Raw genomic sequence first — 19,989 nt, 5'->3', positions numbered from 1 at the left:
ACCTGAAAATAAACAAATACATACAAATAATGGTTAAAAAAAAAAAAAAAAAAACCCTGCTGAGCATGCACAGCCCAAGGCAGCCATGCTTGTAAAAGAGGAAATTCAACAATCAAAAAAAATTCTGGCAGCAAAACTTTCTATCACAGATCTGGCCTCAAGTAAAGTTTTATAACAATCTAAGATAAACAGATTTGGGTTAAACTAAGCTTTTGTATCTCTTTTACCCCTTCTTTTTCAAGAGCCCCTTGTGATACTTCCAGAAATACATACGTTTTTGTGGTTGGTGTGTTAGCAATAAAGAAACATTTTAGTGTCAGTCACAGACTGAACCCGTCATTCTATTATCCTCGTGGATAATTCCCGTAAGTAAAAATGTATGCTGTTTGCGTAGATATGTAAATTGAGATTTAATGATGGGAGATTGTGTTGTTCAGTGATTCAACAACAAAAATTACCTTCTGTTAGTTCCTTCCAGAATATACCTAGATAATTTTTATAAGAAGTGTTTTCAGTAGCAGCCTGGAACTGTGTGCTTCATAAAAAGTGTAAAGGAGAATGAGTTTTATTTCATGTCCATTTTTACTCATATACTGGGAGCAAATAGCAAAAATGCAGAGTTAGCTAGAAACTGTGCAGGAGATGTATTCATATTTAAATATAGCTTTAATTAAATAATATGTCTGACAAAAGTGGAATTCATTATGTTGTTTCATCATATGTAAGATAAAAGCGAACAAACAGTGGCCAACACCCCCAAATGAGCGGCTTCTTGAAACAGCAGTCAGAGAAGTACTTAGCGTAACATGCAGTCTTTTAAGTGGTGGATTGGAAGAATCTCTTGCACTTTTTCTGAATGATTGTTCTTTTAACCCCCGTGCTCTGCTTTCATTATGGTACTTATACCAACATTTCCATTCCTACATACTGCATTCATACTAATCTTAATTTTTCTGTTACTGAGCTCTTGAGATTATTAGGTTATACTATTGATAATATATATTTTTTAAGTTGTTGCGCATTCCTAATGTTAGCTGGCTAACGCGTTCCATATTATACATTCAGATACGTTTACTTACAAATTTTGATATTTTGCAAGTTGAGCACAGGCTCATTTTTTTCTAGTTAGAGAGGTTTACTGGTATGGTTTGTTCTGAAGGTTAAGAAACTATCCTTGAAGACTATGCTGAGAGGTTTTAAATATCTCTAGCAATGTTTGCAGAGAAGTATGATTCTTTACGTAGCTGTACATTACAGAAGTTACATTACAGAAAGAAATTCAGGTGTTCTGGAAAGGGTTTTCTTTCATAACTGAAAACAATGGCTAAAAGAGGTGCTTGCTGGGAAGCTGACCAGGAAAAATCTACTTTTTTTTTTTTTTTTTTTCTGCAGTAATGCCTTATGCAGATACTTGATGTAAAAACATAATACAGAATTATATATTGTTAAGGATGACATCCTGCTTAAATGGTTTAGCCCTTAAAATACAGCCTGAAGTCTATGTACTTTATAGTATATACTGTATATTTAATGTTCATTAGTACCTTTGTTCTTTAATGAAAAGCTTATTTTGTGTGCCTTTGTTGCTTGTGGCTGAATGAGTAGAAAAACCAACTTAATCTCACTTTCTGTGTCTCAGATATAACAACTTTTCTTTGACACCTGCTGTTCTGTTCTGCCAATTGCCACTTACTGCTGCGGATACACATATCAGATACTTTTATTTTACATTTCTAAGAATTTTATTGATTGGCACTGCTAGTTAGGATTATTTTCCCTCAAATTTGTAATTTAGTTCTTTCTCCATATGGTTAAGTTTAATGCAAAATTATTGTAACTGTATTTCTATTCAGAAAATTGATACTGACAGAGGTAATGGTAATAGATAGGAGCTGAGGAAAGACTATTCCATTTCTAGCAGGAAGGGAAGACAAATTTATTTACCATTGGGGGAAAAATGCAACCCAAAATTCAGTTTTCAGATGGGCAGACAAATGCCTAGTAGTGTAGTGATTAGAAAGGCTCAAGTACCATATGCAGTGGCATAATTAGATGTATTACTCACATTTTTGTTGAAGCAAACAAAGAAAAAATGTTGCTTTCTGCACAAGATTTATCTGTAGAATATGTGGGACAAAAGTATCTGTTTGATCTGTGTGGGAGGATGATGTTGCTGCTCTTGATTTTTTCATCAGAAGAACAGAGATCAGCAGTAGGAATAAAGAATTGGTTTCTGTTCCTAGCAAATCCTGGCAGAAAGCCAAGGAGGAGATAGTACACAATATTTGCTTCTAGTTTGACCAAAGATGTTTTCTGGGCGAGCCCTCTTTTGGCGTATCTAGAAGTCTGTCTCTGGAGAGGCTATTTAAATTGGCAAGCTCTACTTTTCTAAGCCACGGTAGGCCCCCAAAGGATAAAATTCTAAAATAAAATTAAATAGGTTTGTGTACCAACATAGGACACAATGTGTGTCCCTTCTTATGTGTGAAATACTCTCTACTAAACGGTAATATCACTCCACAGCCCAAATGCATGATGTCGCTATTCTGTAGCAGGAGATATACCATGTACATGACCATCAAAAAACAGCACTGAAGCTTATCTTGGGTGAATGATATTAACTTGAAAATGCTGCCTTAGTTTTAAAAAAAAAAAAAAAAAAAAAAAGGAAGGGAGGGAGGAAACCTTCCAACAAACTCCTTTGAGTGTCTCAGACCTTTTTTTTCTTTTTCAGAACTACACAATTACTTTCTATTTTGTACGATGGCTTTCTTTCCCTTACTGTTGTGTAAAAAGTACCCAAAAGAGAAACGGAATGCTTTAACAAGGGAGATAATCTTGACCATACATATTAATACAGGTTTTGCCTTCTCAACTACTGCACAGTGTCTATGGGATGAAAAGTGGCTGGACTTGTGGGCTCAAAGAGTAGATTTGGTCTATTTGGGTGAAAGATTCAAGTCCTACTAGCCACCAGTAGAGACTCATATGGAACTGATAGTGATTAATATCTTATCAGTGGCTGTTGCTAAGGGGTAAAATGCACCCTCAATAAATTTCTAGGTGAAAGGAAAGTGGGACGAGGGTTGATATACTGAAGGGTAGGGCTGCCATTTAGAAGGATCTCCGCAAGCTGAGGAAATAGATTGACAGAAACCTAATGAAGCTTAAGAAAGGCCAGTGCAAAGTCCTGCAGTTGGGCTAGACCAACCAAATGGAACGGTGCAAGCTGGGGATGGACTATCTGGTGCACTGTTCTGCAGAAAAGGACCTGGGGGTCCTAGTGAGCAACAAGTTGAACAGCAGGGAGGTAGCAGTGTGGTTGACCTTGTGGCAAAGAAGGTAAACCTCATCCTGGGTTGTATTGGTGGTTTTAGTGTGAGTGAAACAGGAGAACCAAGGGAAGTGATTATTCCCACTATTGAGTCCTGAGGAGTCCTCATCTGGAGTACTATGGCCTGTTTGGCCTCAGCAGTATATGAAAGACATGGTTTTACTGAAGCAAGTCCAGTTGAGGCCACCAACGTGGTTGGGGGCTGGAATGCATGACATGAGGAAAGGCTAAGAGACCTGTCTTTGTTCCGCCTAGAGAGGAGAAGGAAGATCTTACTTGCAATCTACTGCTACCTAATGGGATGATGTAGAGATGTCAGAGCTGTAAGTCATATTCTTCTAGGACGTGCACAGTAAAAGGACACGAAGCAACAGCACAAGTTGCAGAAGGAGAATTCGGGTCAGATATGAGGAAAAAAAGTTTTTACTGTGAAGGTGGTCAAACATAGGAGCAGTTGTCCAGAGGGGTTGTGCAATCTCCGTCTGTGGAGATAGTCAGCATTCAGCTGGACGAGGTCTGGAGCAACGTTATTTGACATCGAAGCTGACCTGGCTTTGAGGGAGGGGCTGGAATGGAGACCTCCAGAGGTCCCTTCTGACTGAAATTATTTTACGATAATATGTATAACATCTTGTTTTTTGAATTTTAAGTTAATGAGGAGATTTTTACCTGTGTATGAAACATGCAAACTAAACAGCCTACAGAAACAAACTTCAGGAAGTTTTTTCTCTCTTTTTGACTGACAGAATTGATATGTGCTATACATTTACAGTCTCTAAAGTTTTTTTTTTTTTTGCTGTTCATAATGGAAGCATGACTGCAGTTGAATGGTGGAGGGAGGTGTAGCTGTTAATGCTATTGTGTGCTTCTTTAAAGACTAAATTTAAAATTGTTTTGATACAGCCTTTGAATAGTACACAGTAAAGTTTGGATTCAAACTTTACTGTGTACAAACTGACTACTAGGTATCACTGGGAAAGTTTTTGACGTGTTAAAAAGATCCCTGGTGCCAGTTACTACTGTAACAAAAGATTTTGATAACAATCTTGCTAGGTGTGTTGACTTGTGTGGTGGCAAACTGAAATGGGAAGACTGAAACAATTATTTTCTTCTTCCAGTGTCCGTGCACCAAATCAGAAGGGTGCCGTCACTGTGAAATGGGTGGCTGAAGGTGAAATGCAACAGCATCTGAAAATCAGGGATCAGAAATCTATTATTTTATTCAACTTCTGTGATTCAGATTGTTCTTTCCCAAGACTGGATAATTGAGTGTGTGCTTGTGGGATCAAAGAAGATTTTAAAAAACATGGAGGGGAAAAGATTAATATATGATGGTCTGGTCTGGTCTGCTTCATTACTGAAGGGAGATTAGCTTGCCTGTGATAAAGTTGTATTATTTTATCTTTTGTATGTTTTGTAGAACATTGGTTTCATTTAAATGAACTTGTGTTGAATGAGGATTGGAAATAACATGCTAATAACACTGGCCTTAATGAGTCCACATGTTGCGTAAAGAAGTTTGTACAATTTTCTTGGAAAAATGATTTTCCATTTTCTTGGTAGTCATTTTAAATAATTTTTCTTCTTTTACTCTAATTGTTTGTTCATTATTTAAAAAGACCTCCAGGAATTTTGACTGTATGAATATGTTAATTTAATTATTCTTCATATTGTAGTAAATAGAATATAGAGCTCACAGAAAATGAAATAATATCCATTTTTTTGGATTTTGATTTAATCTATTCTAGAAGTAGAGTGGAGGGTTGATTGCTTCTGTTTTCTGCTGCTCTTTATTGGAAAGGTTTTCATTTGAAAGAACTATGTAGTGCTTGTTGCAGAGACACCAGAACACTAGCACCCCGAATGTATCTGAAGTATTTTGCTTCCTTCACTTTCCTTCCTTTACTTTAGATTAATTGAAATGGAAACTCCTGGGCATCTTTTCCTGAAGTTTTATATGAGGTATAAGGTTGTTTTGAATGCTCTTTAGGAGAAATCACAAACAATAACCATATCCTAGGGGAGTTTTGAGGCTCCATCTCCAGCTAATGGAGAATCTGCGTTTCTCCATCTATTTTAGATGTGATGTCCATTAAGGTAGGAAACTTTTTTTTTCTTGAACATAAATAACTCCAGAAATAGTTGAAAAAAAGCTGTAGAACCATACTAAAGAAATTGTCAGCTCTCTTGCTTTTTTTCCCTCCTTACTTGACTTTCGCTTGCTTTGTGGCTGAGTTCCTTTAAGAAGTAAATCTTAAATAATGCAATCTTAAAGAGCATTAATCGATTTTTAAACCAAAAAAAAAAGTGTCAAGAAAGTGCTACTTTAAATAGCAGCTAAAACTTCTTTTTATGCTTATGTGCTGTTGCTGGTGACAAGAACAAGACCCAATACTACACCACAAAAGTTCACTGCACTCAGGCATTTCACAAGATAGCTTGTTCTGCTATTACTCTAGTGTAGTATGCCCTCATGTGGTTAAATGAAATACCTTCTTTCCATGAGACAGGCGCTGCTTGAATTTAATCTCTCCTACAAAAGAATTGAGAGGAATAAAGACTATTAGCTAAATGAGAGATGCGTGTTTGTCATCTTGTTTGTTGGTCTTTTGAAGATACACTTGCCCATATTTAGGACAATGTGGCTTCACTTCTGATTGGTTAAGTTCATATTGATAGTTTTCCATTTCCAGGGGTCATAGTTCAAGTTGTTTATCATTTTATTATTTTTGATTTTTAGTTCTCATGATTCATGTAGATTGCTAAGAGCTTTTTTTGAGGGCTTCACGACCTGAAAGCAACTTGCATACGATAATGACTTTTCACTTTTCTTGTATGTAGGACAGTAATATAACAAACTTTTCTCCCAAATTAAAAATAAGTAAAATGGGAGAAAAACAGTAAAAATGCACTTATGGCATCAGTAACCTTTAATAAATTCATTAGCATTGAAAAAAGGTGGTATCAGTAGCGTATTTGCATTAATGAAACTTATCTATGTGCTTGTGTCCTGTTGTGTCACAAGGATAATAGTGCATGAAAGGAAGATGGTCACAGGATCATGGGCAGAAGGGGTTAATATCACGAAAAGGAGATGCAGTCCTGAGAGTACTGACTGGAAAAAAAAAAAAATCAGCCTTATTTCAGCCTTCTTTACCCGTATTTAATTGAAAATGAAGGTAACTTCTCTGTGTTTTAATGAACAATACTATCAAGGTATGTAAGGCATCCATCCAGCATAGGACCCTATAGGAATTTTATATGGAGAAATACCTACCCTAATTGAAGGTTCAAGAAAATTTAGAAAGAATCAGATGATTCAAAGTAGAATTTTTGGAAATTTTTCTGCTGATGATATAGGCATTTTAAGGCAATTAAGAAATAAAACACAATCTTGAACTTAGGCATGAAAACAGTATTGTAGTGCGACTAAAGTCAAAATCCTTTTATTAATCCAGATTTTTTATTAATTAGACCCAATTGTCATCTTAACTTCTGCAGTTAGATCAGATTTACAATGAGACAGGAAATGATCCCAAAATACTCACTTTTAACTTTTCTGATTTCTTGTTCAACTGCCTACTCATCTTAATATAGTCATCAGCTTATTAGCCTTCATGAAGAAATAACTGACAGAAAGTGCACATTTAATCACAGATTTGAATTTCTGAAATGGTATACCCTAATTTGCTTGGTATAACCTAAAAATCTAAAAAGTGCTAATCTGGAAATCTTTAAAATACATACATGTTAAAGAGCTTGCATGCTTTATAACTGAAGTCAGTTTTTGATATTTGAATAGGTTTGTTATAGCTGAAAGCTCTGTCTTGGGGGGATGCTTAGTGTTTCCTAAGGATACTCTGTGTGGAGATGGAAAGGTGATCTAATACGTAGTTATAGCTTAAATATATCCATGAGTCGTTAAGAGGTTAAGATAAGTGCTGTGAGTGAGATACGGCAGATGTGCTCAAAAAATAACGGCAATGCGGGTATTTCATGCTCTCTTCAGCAGATGCACTTGCCTGGGAGCAAGCCCTTTCAGAGGGGAGGGCTTGGGGGATTAGAGGAAGCACAATGAATTAGAAAGATAGAGGAACATCTTAAAAATTGACTTGTACGTTTTACTGGTGTTAAAAGCATCGAGGAGATTTTTTGGGAGTTAAATTGAGCCATTATTTTTTGCTGAAGACTGTTCACGGAGACTAGACAGTAAACGGGGAGCGTCTGCCGGTTGCTTAATTGGTCCGATTAAACACCTACTTATTCTAGTTTGACAAAAGGTGGAATTGTCAAAATCCTAGCAAGATGCTAGCAATCAGTATTTAGGAAGAAGAGTCTTATTTAGTACTTGAGAGAAGTTTTGCAATCCCATCAACACAGCTAGAGAGGGTATCTTCTAATTAACGTAGACGTTGGTAGCGCCTGTTACAAGAAATGATGCTGGTCCCAGTGCAGTCACCAGATGACAAGTGTCCACGCTGCAGTGAGGCACCACCGTAAATGACACTAATTGGCATTTTTGTTGTCAGACTCTGCAAGGAGGTTGAACTGAACAGCCATGACAACTGAACAACCATTTCTATAACTTTAGGGATTTTCCAGGGATCGCAGTCGAGACAAGTCAGCGGGGTGGTCTAGGGCAGCTTGAGGCATGGACACAGCGAGTGGATGCATAGGAAACGTGATGAATGTAAAACCTTGTATGATAGAGTTGTATTTTGAAGAAAACAGTTCCTATTAACCTTCTAAATAGTCGCACAATATTTTAATGGGATTGTACCACAAAAGGAAAATGTAAATGTTTTTGCTCCGAATATGTTATAAATCAGATGCAAAATATATTGAGAGAGTCATTTTACTAGCTTATTAAACTGGTTCTTGCTTCAGTTATGGGAGGGTCAGTGAAAACATGTGGCAGGTATGTATGTACCTATTGTACAAAAGAATTTTTCAGGAAGGTTTGCAGGAGGAATATATACATCTTTATCTATATTTTACAGAAGAAGTATTGAGAAATTCTGGGGAAAATTAATACTTAACTTTAAAATGCTTACTAAAGAACTTTAAAAGTACTTTATATAATATTCATATTGTATATACATCTTTTCCTATGGTGTGAACACTGATCAGAAGAACATAAATTAACAGAAACAGTGTTTTTATCTGTGAAATGCATCCTAAAGGTACATTTTGTGGACTGAACAGAAAGATGCATGTTTGTCCAGGTTCCTGAATTTGTGTTTGGCAGCTGAAATGTGAATTAGAGCAACTAGCTGTCCTCAAGCTAGCTTCAGTGCAAATATAATTGCCCAAATTATCTATGTATTTTGCATCCAAAAGGCAGGTGTGTTACTGGCATTTTTAACATCTTAACTAATAATTCACGTGTGACAGAGAATAGTTTGCTTATTTACTAATTCTTCTAAATGGTAGGTGGTCACAAGCATTGAAAACAACTGGAATTGATGTAAAAAGACTGGGTTAGAAACACTGAAACGTAATGTTTCTAACATAGCTTGGTGAACATTCAAATGCATTTAACAGAAAGAGAAATTCATTTTAATGAATAAGATAGCTACAGCTGATTGTGTAGAGATAATTACAAGATTTTATTATGTGAGCTATTAGAAGAAAAAACTGGTATGATTTATGAGCTAAGGACAGTCGCAAATTATTTAAGCTGATAGAGAAAGCATAGTTGGAAATAATGTTATGAAACTGAAGTACCTTTATTATCAAAAAAGGACTTATTAAATACTGAATCATGTTCAACAGATCATCTGTATGCGCTCACAATTATATTGGTATAATTTAGAAAAAAGAAAAACTTTCTTTCTGTAGTACTAGAAAATAAGCACAGCCATGGAAAAAAAACAAGCTGCTTTTTTGTTTTGCACTTGCATGGAGATGATGTAATTTGTGGAAAGTATTTTCTTCGTTATTCCGTGAGGTAGTGTCTCTTAGTCAGATTAGGATTATATACGGAGCTACTGCTGAGAGCCAGATCATAAAATAACCGTGCAGCGTGCAGAGTCAGGAGGGTATAAAGCAAACGGGCCAAAGAACCCGCAGGGTTTTACTCTGTTGCAGGATGGTCAAAGCGAGGAAGGTCACGAGAGCCCGGCGTTCCAGCCTGGTTTGGGGCAAGGACCTGAATCTGAGCTTCCCCCAGCCATGTCAGCGCTTTAACCCGTAGCCCAATCCGTTTCTCCCACAAAGCACTTCGAAAGGTCTCTGTTTCATCCCGCGGCCGAAGGAAACCACTTCTGAAAAAAAACCAATAAAATAACCCAAACTCAAAAATGCTTTGTGAAGTAGGTTTCTTGTTTTCCAGGCCGCTGTAGTGATTTCTGCCTTTGATGAAACAAACTTCTAGCAAGAGGACGATTTTGAAAAGCAATGCTTAGGGGGATGGCATTGGTATAACCACTGGAGGCAGTAAGGCGGTGCATTCGAGTGGAAGGGTGGCCTTGTATCTAGAAGCAAAAGGGGCCTTACACAAAATGTCAGGGCTGTCTTTATTCAGGTCATTGAGTGTTTCCAGCAGCTTGGTGATATATGAGGATATGAGAAGAGAGGAATAACTTGTAGCTGTTCACATTCAAGAAATGCCACTGGGAAGAACATGTAATATGTACTTGAAAGTGAGGGGGAGAGGGGGATGAAGGGTGAAATTTTTTGCAAACAATTAATGATGTTTCAGAGAAACCCTTTTGAATTAATTTTATTTGTTGCAAGCATGTATTATAGGTTAGCATATAAAAGAAAGTAAAGTATGGATTCAGTTAAGCAAAATTAATCATTTTGTTTCACATAAATTTCAGTTCCTTAGGTTTCGTTTCATTTAAAACTGTAACATTTATATTAATGCTCTCAAATTACCTAGTGTGGGGGACAAAATCATATCTGTAATACACGTTACTTGCAGACAGTACTATTTAAAATGTGTATGATTAGATTGTCAGTGGTTGGACGACATCACAAAATTTTTCTCATGCATTTCTTGAGTGACCACAGCCACTGTACTTGTATTTGTTACCATTTACGGCAAAAGTCTATATGATTAAAAAAAAAAAAACCTCTCAAAATAAACAAAACCGTACCAAAGTACTTGTATAAATTGTTTTTATAATGCAAATGTTTGAATAGATATATTTGATTTACCTTCTTTGGTTTATTACACAAGCAAACATTAAAAAAAAAAAAAAGTCGCATAATGCAAAAGTGCCTACCACTATTTTCCCCAGAAAGTGCTGAGTAAAGTATATTGTGTAGCATAATTATAGAAAACCTGGAGTAACTAATTCAGTTCGAGCAGATACTGAGGAAAGAAAGAAAGAAAGAAAAGTATTACAGTTCTGTAACGGTTCTTGGCCCGTGCCTTTCCGCTGTCTGTAAGGAGGACGGTTTAATTGAGAGTCAGGAATGTTTTCCTCCGCGCTGTAGCTGCTGACTGTGGATTAATTTGATGAGTGTCTGATCTAGCTGTAGCCCCTTTCACTCTGGCATCCCTGCCTGCACATGGCCTTTGCAATAGGGAAATCCGTGTTAATAGATTTTTTTCCTGCTTGTTATCAAAGTCATCCTCACCTTTCTTGTGGGCTGTTGGCGCTGTGTAGGATGTCTTAATTCAGGGCGGGACTGAACTCTTAATCAGTGAAATTCTGGTTTTCCAGCAGAGATCTGTGCTGGAACGGTATGAAGCTTCTTTAATAAAGTAACAGAGCAAGGTTTCCTAGTGGGATCATAAAGCCAGAGTCATTACAGGCTTGCCAAATGAGCTTGTGGTAATTATAAAGTGATATATTTTAAAATTTTGAGTGAGATTTGCATTAATTAGCAACAGACGCTGATATATATGTTCTTTGCTTTGCACCAGCATTGGTGGGATTGTATAATTAAAATAAACCGGTTAGCCTTAAAGCTGAGAAAACTGAGCTATGTTCTTGCCCGACTTCTTTCCCTTTTTTTTTTCTTTTACAAAAATGCAGTTTAAATCTTCTAGGTGGACACTTTTGAAAAACTCAAGCGTAATAAGGTAACAGGGTATTTTTTCTTTTCATCATACAACTTAAATTAATTTATAGGCTGATGTGTAGGCTGATCAACAGCTGATGGGAAGAGATGGGATCCACCTTACCAAGGTGGGACACGCGCGTTTTTGCCAACAGATTGGCCAGCCTGGTAAGGAGGGCTTTAAACTAGGCAAGATGGGGGAAGGGGAGTGGTATAGTGGCAGGGGAGTCAGTAAAACACTGCTCAATACCAATGCGCGCAGCATGGGGAATAAACAGGAAGAGTTAGAGATCTGTGTGCGGTCGCAGGGCCATGATCTCATTGCAGTGACAGAGACATGGTGGGATAGTTCACATGACTGGGATGCTGTCATGGATGGCTACATGCTTGTTAGGAAAGACAGGCGAGGAAGGCGAGGTGGTGGAGTTGCTCTTTATGTGAGGGAGCAACTAGAATGTGTGGAGCTCTGCCTCGGGGTGGATGAAGAGCAAGTTGAGAGCCTATGGGTAAGGATTAAAGGGCAGGGTAACATGGGTGACACTGTTGTGGGGGTTTACTACAGGCCACCCGACCAGGAGGAAGTCGTCGATGAGGCCTTCTACCGACAGCTGGAAGTAGCCTCACGATCACAGGCCCTGGTTCTCATGGGAGACTTCAACCACCCTGACATCTGCTGGGAAGGCAGCACAGCTAGGCACAAACAGTCAAAGAGGTTCCTGCAGAGGACTGATGATAATTTCTTGACTCAGGTGGTGGAGACGCCAACGAGGAGAGGTGCAATGCTAGACTTTGTATTAACAAACAAAGAGATTCAAAAAATACTGGGGAGAAAGTGGGATCATTTCAATATCAAGTTGTTGTGTCACCACAATATGTATACTAAAGCATTAAAAAAACTATTTAGTTTTGACCTATATAATCTTTGCAGCAGGAGCTACTGGTTTCTTAATGTCTGGAAAACAGCTACAATGTTTTTTGATCATTACTTACATGTAAGTAAGAGCACTTACCTCTAGAGATGATTCCTTTTGGAATGGTTACTGACCCTTATGTGTTAGGTTTCATTTTGTTGGTTTATTCATTTTACTGTAATGAAATACAGTGACAAAAACAATGCTTTAGTACCAGTGCCTTCCATGCCTATTTCTCTCTCTCTCTCTCTCTCCTCACTGCTAGAGTTGTTTGCTTAGCCCAGGCTAAATACAGATAGAAAGGAAAACTTTTCTTCTTTCCCCCTTTTTTTTTTTTGAGTTACGTATTGTCATGGTTCAGATTTTAAAATTTACTTTAACTTTTATGTATTTGATACATCTGATGATTACATCGCTTTAATGATAAAGCAAATACTGGCACCATCAAACCATATGACCATCTCTTGTGCCAATCGATAGTTGAATAATAGTTGAATAATTATGCAGACTTGCAAAAACTTATCCTTTCTTTCCCAAAGGTAACAACGCTGGTTAACACAAGCAATAAGGGACCATCCGGCAAAAAGAAAGGGCGCTCTAAGAAGGCTCACGTGTTGGCTGCTTCGGTAGAGCAGGCTACTCAAAACTTTTTAGAAAAAGGAGATCAAATTGCTAAAGAGAGCCAGGACCTGAAGGAGGAATTGGTTGCTGCAGTAGAGGATGTACGCAAACAAGGTATGTAGAACAACTTGCTTAACTTTGCAGCTATTATGATTGATGCTTTATGGATCTCTTCCAAAAGAAGCGTATTGGCTGCTCTGATCACAGAATCACACAGAATCACAGAATGGTTGAGGTTGGAAGGGACCTCTGGAGATCATCTAGTCCAACCTCCCTGCTCAAGCAGGGACCTCTAGAGCATATTGCCCAGGATCACGTCCAGACGGGTTTTGAATATCTCCAGGGAAGGAGACTCCACTACCCCTCTGGGCAACCTGCTCCAATGCTCTGTCACCCTCACAGTAATGAGGGTGATGATTTGATGATACGATGAAAACTACCTTTGCCTTATCTTACACTATATTTTATTACAAAGTAGAAATATTAAAATAGCTCTACATTCATGAGTAGCAGTGAGTGTAAAGAATGTTCTAACTTGGATAAAACAAAATGTAAATTTTTTTCTGAGCTGTTCTAACTCAAAAAGGAAACTCAAAGATTATTTAGCAGTTATGCTGCCCAATGCCTATTGTTTAATTTTTAACTTGCTTTTTATACCATTGTGTAACAGAATTACATTAAAAATGATTTGTCACTTTATTAAACTTTGAGCAGTAGTTTGAGGTTTGTAGAACTGGTGTTCTGAGGCATACATTTCTGAACGATCTTAACAATTATCAACGAGATAATACAGCAATATAGAATTACTTGAGGTTTCTAGTATATATACAAAGATTATCATATTCTGAAAAACATAAATGATAACATTATTAAAACCATTTTTTGCTGGGTTGATGATCATAAAATAAATATTAACATTAGTTTGCATACTTTGTAGGTTAAAAATGAAGTTTCAGGATAGGCAATGTGTCAAAAAATCACTACCTAATTGGGCATGGGACTTGGTCTTGAGGAAATAACACTTTTAAACTGATTTTTCAAAATCTGATATTTGAAGTTTACAGTGGTATTATAGGGAATATGCTTTCAAGTAATGCTTTGAAATTTCAGAAATAATCTTGGATATGAACTGATATTTTTGTCTCAAAATGTAACACATCTGATGCTTTCAGTTTTTCATGTGTAGCAGGGAAAAATGTGTTTTTAGTAAATGTCCATAGAAAAACTCTTCCCTTTTATTAACATTTATTATAATTGTCTTTATTGTAGCATAATTAAGTATCTTTCATTTTTTTCCATTGTAAATCCTATAATCTGAATATACCATCTGCCAGTATCATCATTCCTGGCTTTTAGAGCAAGACTAGCAGAACTCCAGCTGAGATTTCAAAAGGAGCCTAAAGGAATTAGGTATATGATTCTTACTGAATTTCAATGACTTGGGCCTCATGGCGCTCATATCATGGTTTTCAAAAAGGTACTTCAGTCCTTAAAAATTGCACTCAAATGATCATATGATCAATGATTGTATGACCAGGCAGGGTTAAAATCCTGTATACATAACCACTGGGCAGTGAATGTTCCAAATGTTCCTGTCTGTTCTGTCCTTAGGCTATTTTTAACTCCTACCTACTACATATATATTTGGTTTCTCTGTTACCCTATGTGGATGGACTTTTTTTTTTTGTTGATTCAGCTGCCTGTTATGTTACAATAAGTCTAGTATTTGCTATATAGCCTTACAGCAAATGTATTGTTGTTCTAGTCTTCGGTTTTATTTTAGAGTTTTGATGTTGATGCTTGGTTGTTCTGGTGTGCAACTTCGTCTGTCAATGTCGGTTTTCCGTTGCTTACATTTCTTATTTTGTGTAACGTCAAACTCAGGTTCAGCATCTTGACTGCTGACATGAGGACCCTTCTTTCCTCTTGATCTGTTGGCATATCCCCCTCTGGGGCTTTGATGCTGACTCAGTCTTGCTAGCTTTTCTCCAGGAACCTTATACTGCGTTAGGATCATCAGCATAGTCTGCTGCGTGCTGTCTAATTTGTTCATGTGTACCACGCTCATTAGCATGGTATCTACATCCCTTGTTTAGCTTTCTTTGTCATTAATGCTTCCTATTAGCTAACGATGGTTTGGTTGTAGGTTTGCGCTTTTTAAAGTTGGCAGCATCTGAGAGGAATGCGGTGGAGGATTTTGGTTTTCTTCTTAACTGCATTCCTGGCTTCTTAATTGATACTAAACCTTTTATTGCTTTTTAATATGTATGGATTTTTTTTGAAAAGATGCAGGAAATAAAGGAGGACAGAAGTCTTCAACATTATGCAGAATGAGGCAGACATTCATCTTTTGTCAACATTGCGGGCTGGAAAATGGTCTGAGAGATGTGGAACAGCTTTTTTGGAGATGAGCCCATAATTAAGAGAGTCGGAGACACTGAGTGCCGTTATTAGCACACATGAGCCACGTAAGCCAGACCAGCCCTGGTGAAATGTGAAATGATATGTTTAGCTCAATGACATAAAGAGCTGGATTAATGATCTGAGGCTGCGTTTTGCAACAGCATTGCTAGTTGATTTCCTGGCAAGATTCCACCTTGGATAATTACACCGTCAACCTAAAAATGTCTCTTGCAGTTACACTGCAGTTCTTCGTTTCCTGCCCTACACTGCTGTATGCTGTTGTATGCACCTGTAAATGGTTGTTGTTGCAATTCATCCTGGAGAGCGCTGCTTTCCATTGGTAGGTGAAACAAATGTACTGTATCGTTGGCATGGTTCTGAATGAAAAGAACATGTAAGTTTAAGGTCCTTATTACTTTGGTAATGTGGAAGGAGTAAGTTACATTTGACATTCAGCAACGTAGATTTACGAAGCTGAGTTCTAAAAACAGCCAAGAGCAAGAAGACAAGAATGTTTTTTTATGTATTTTTTCAGATACCACACAATTTTATGAAAAAGTAAATAAAGGTTTATATAAAGCTCGTAACTGTCTATATATGTGTATAATCCCATAATAATCCCATAATAGGTGCACTTCTGCCTCACCGGTCTTCAAAAACGTAAAACTGGTGAAAATAAGCTTTAGTTCATACTCATCTGACTGAAGTTATGAAATTCCTCTAAATGCCAAAGTATTCTTTGTTATATGGGTCTTATTGCTATGCTGTCAAAGCTGTGTAAAAGATTTCCCAGACACAGGGAGGAGGCTGGGAAACCTGGGTGTTTCTTATTACGTCTTCTTACATTAGAGATGAGAGAAAGCAGACCTGCCTCTTCATAGACAAGTTTTGGGAGCAATGAAATTTTCGTAGAAGCAGACTGTGATGTTATAATAACCCTATAATAAGCAGCATAATGATCCTAGGCCCTGAAACTGCAGAGCCTGAGAAATGCAGGGGCGCAAAGAAGAACTCGTAGAAGTATAGTCTGGGGAGAGGAACAGATGGGCATGTTTTTGTAGCAGAGGTGTCTAAATGTAATTGTAGGATCATTAAGGAAGAAGGAAATCCTCTGTGGAGGAGACATTCAAGTTGTGTTTCACATGAAACGTCTAAACAGAATTGGAGAATCCTTTGGGCTCCTGCTAATTGGTCAGATTAAATTTATTAAGAAACAGTCTAGGGTGCTGAGGAAAAACAATTAAACCTATGAAAATTTATTGCATCTATTAAATGACTTAGGATATGTCTGTCCTTTAGGTATGTGCTAGTGGCTGCCTGCTTTTAGTGTAACAGTCCTAGAAGTTCACCAACACATAATCAGAACTGCTGTTAAAAACATAAGTTAGTCTAGAAGCAATTTGCCGTGTTTTAAAACTGTTATATTTCTCAGTCACAGACGATACAACTTCACAATGCAATCTAAAATTTATACTTACATCAAGAGACAGAAAACAGTTATTGAAGGTTTTTGATGTTTTGCAGATAGCATAAACTTCTTGAGGTAGCATTAATTTTTTATTCGTTCAGATTTATGTGCATTGCATAAAAAGAATATGATCCATGTACCATATGAGTGTCAGTAAAGTTGAAAGTACATGTCAACAAATGACACACAAAGCTACTTTAACATAACCTTTTCTTGGTAACTTTTTTTTTTTCTTGGTGATAGATCATACTAAAAATTGATAGTTTTGATGCCTTACTTAATACTTTTACAAACCTAGTTTTGAAACCCTTTAAATTAAATTTTTAACTGAACTCTGTAAAAGGTCATCTTCCCTGCTGTTCTCCCCTGTCTTCAATTACCTTGGAAGAAAAGCGAGGAATCTGCAAATTTCATTATTTCAGACTAAGGTGGGGAGCAAACTCCAAAACTAAGCAACAGTCAAAAGATATCAGCTGTTCTCATAATAGTTTTAATGTGTGCCACAGAGAAAAACAGGTTCCCTGTATATTTGAGATAATTGTAATGTGATTGATTGCAATTGTCTCAGTTTTGTTTTCCTGGATTACCAAATGCAAATCCATGCACAGTGTTCTTTGAGTCTCGTTTCTTAAAAGAGTAATCCAGTTCAGTTGGCCATTTATATTTTGCAAGATTCCTGATTCCGTGATTTTCTTTCCGTCCCTTGTTAGACCAACAGTTCCTGCCTAAAGCCCAGGTTCAGGAGTTGCATGTTATCTCAAGTCTTTTATAAAAGTTTCTGTTCCTGTCTTTCATTGTTAATAGCTGCATGTAGGTCTTGACTTTCCCGAATGAAACAGAAAGCTCCTTCTCCAGTTTTGCCTTCCTTAAAACTTTCCTCGTCTCTTTAGATCTTTGTTTTCTGCCCTCTAACCCAGTCAGTCTTCCTTTTTAACTGCATCAAAACTCGCCACCTAGAGAGCGTAACATTTGGTCATGCCTCTCTATTTTGTGGAGTTGGTGAATGTTCCTTTGTAATGTCTCTAGTGCAGTAGAACCTGCAAAATGTTAATAGTCATCTTTGCCAAGTACTCTGTGCTGCTACTACTGTTGTCCTTCATTTCCTCCTTCCTTTCTTTACTTCTTCATGTGGTCATATAATTATTTTGTCTTTCTTTCAATTCAGGTCCTGAAACATGCCAAATCTCATGCTCTCTTAACATCTCCCTTGTTCCCTTTTAGCCCTTCTTGTTCCTGTCTCCTTCTCACACTCCACTTCTCTATTCACACAGGAACCTTCCCCTTTTCTCTCATTTTCAGTCAAACTCTTGGTAGTGCAAGGGAAAGAAAAGATCATATATGCCTTTTTTTCTTTCTCTCTTACTTATCTTCACCAATGTCCTTGTTTCTCTACCACTAAATTTAACTCCTCTCTGAATCCTTCTCTAACTGTGGATACGGATACCTGCTTCAGTGTGTTCTGTTACCTCATCCTTCTGATCATGCCTTTTCTGCGCTGTCTCTTCTTCCCCTAAATTTCCTTTCTTTCTCCCACTGAAAGCATTCCTAGTAAACATACCTTATTTACACTTATGTTCAGGGTGTCAATGGTGTTCTCACCCAGCACGTTAAACTGATGTCTCCGACATCCTTGGTTGGCAAAGTCAGCTGCAGCAGACTTTCCAAAAGCCTTGATTTACCCAATCTACTTTCTCTACTGTTCCAATTTGTGTAAAAAAGAGATAATATGTACCCGTTAATATCTGAAAGCTTTCCTGAAATAGTTTAGATGTAAGAGATCAAAGTTGTATTTAAAACATAAAAAGCCTTAGTTGAACATGCCACACTTTGCTTCCTGTGGCCAATAAGAATCCAGCTAATGGAGGTAGGCTTGCTCTCTCTTTTTTTCTCCGCTAGTTTTTCAGCGTTTTTCCTAATTTATGATATATGGAAGTGGAACTTCGTAAGAGTATTTCTGTAGAAGCCATTAAAAGACTTGTCACAATATAACCATTACTCGGCATAGGACAGGAGGAAATTCTTTTTACAGAGAAAGGAAATGATGAAGTATTGTCTGATTTTTGCACCCATTTTCAACTCGGAGTCACAGCGATAGGATTCTAATTGAAGGGCTGAGCTGCAATAGAAGATATTTAAAGATATCTGTTACCGTAATATTTAAGCACTGATTACTTCAGGGCTTTTTGGCATTTATGTGAGTCTTTCTGTGACTGTTATTTCCCAAATCTGTTTGCTTTGAATGAGAGAAGTGCAGGATATTGGGTTTGAATCTGGCAAGCGTTAAGGAGGCATAATAGATTCTTTCAAAGAAAAAAAAAATATATGGCTGATATAATATTAGTATTGTCTTGCTGAGATTTGTCTAAGTAATGTGAGCCGTTGTCTCCTACTTTGGTTAGGGGCTATAGAAATCCTTTTTTAGAAAAAATTTCTGATATTTTCCCTCTTAAACCTATGTTTTCCCTAGGTGCGTTTATAATACTCTTCATCTCTTTTTTTCTGTTTATAGAAAATCATTAGTTCTTCAGATAAAGGGGGAAAAGTTTGTATGCATATAAAGAAATTACTGAAGAACAGTAATTTATTTTAGGCAAACTGATCTTTCTATCTGTTTCTGAATGATGAAACGAGGCTTATGGTCAGTCCTGCTTAATGGGATAATGAATCTGGAGCTGTACTTTTGAAAGAACCTTTGCCTATATTAAGTGTATTCTCCATTTTGCCAATAATATGATGAAGTACTTTGCCACTTATTTTTTGCCCATCCCTCTAATGGTTCATGCCTGGCCAACAGAAAGCTATGAGCATAAAGATTTGCAGTCTTGTGTTAAACCAGAAGTCAGTGCAGCTGTGGCCCAAAAACTCTATCTTATTATTCAAAAATATTCATGTATTTTGAATTGCTTGTTATTATAACATTTGGAAGTGATTTCAATTGTTATTCGTATTTGCAGTGCTCATTCTAAGATATATGGCATGCTAAGTGTCATTTGATGCAAATGCTCTAATGCAAGCTCTTTCAGACCCTTTTCAAATCCATTAATTATCTTTCAGCCCTAGCGAATTTAGCTGCTGAGAAACAGTCAGTTCCCTTTCCAAAATGATGTTAATCATTTCTGATGAATGAGCAGATACTGCATGGAATCTCAAAGAGTTGTTACACACGCAAATACTGAATCCGGGAGCGCAACAGAGGAGAGGCCAGCTCCTGCCGGTGCATCGCTCCCAGACAAACA

The 19,989-nt window shown here is 37.2% G+C and overlaps 1 protein-coding gene across 6 annotated transcripts in view; it reads left to right on the top strand.

The window, feature by feature from the left end:
- The window catches only part of CTNNA2 (catenin alpha 2), a 475,578-nt gene that overhangs the window by 74,298 nt on the left and 381,291 nt on the right, over nt 1-19,989 (top strand). For all 6 annotated transcript variants that reach the window (XM_068943743.1, XM_068943741.1, XM_068943744.1 and 3 more), the window contains one exon: nt 12,801-12,996. In XM_068943743.1, coding sequence (XP_068799844.1) covers nt 12,801-12,996 — 196 coding nt within the window. The remainder of the gene's footprint in view (nt 1-12,800; nt 12,997-19,989) is intronic.

Source organism: Struthio camelus, chromosome 4 (assembly GCF_040807025.1).
Source record: "Struthio camelus isolate bStrCam1 chromosome 4, bStrCam1.hap1, whole genome shotgun sequence".
Classification (NCBI taxonomy): Eukaryota; Metazoa; Chordata; class Aves; order Struthioniformes; family Struthionidae; genus Struthio; species Struthio camelus.
This window is presented reverse-complemented; position numbering and strand designations above follow the sequence as displayed.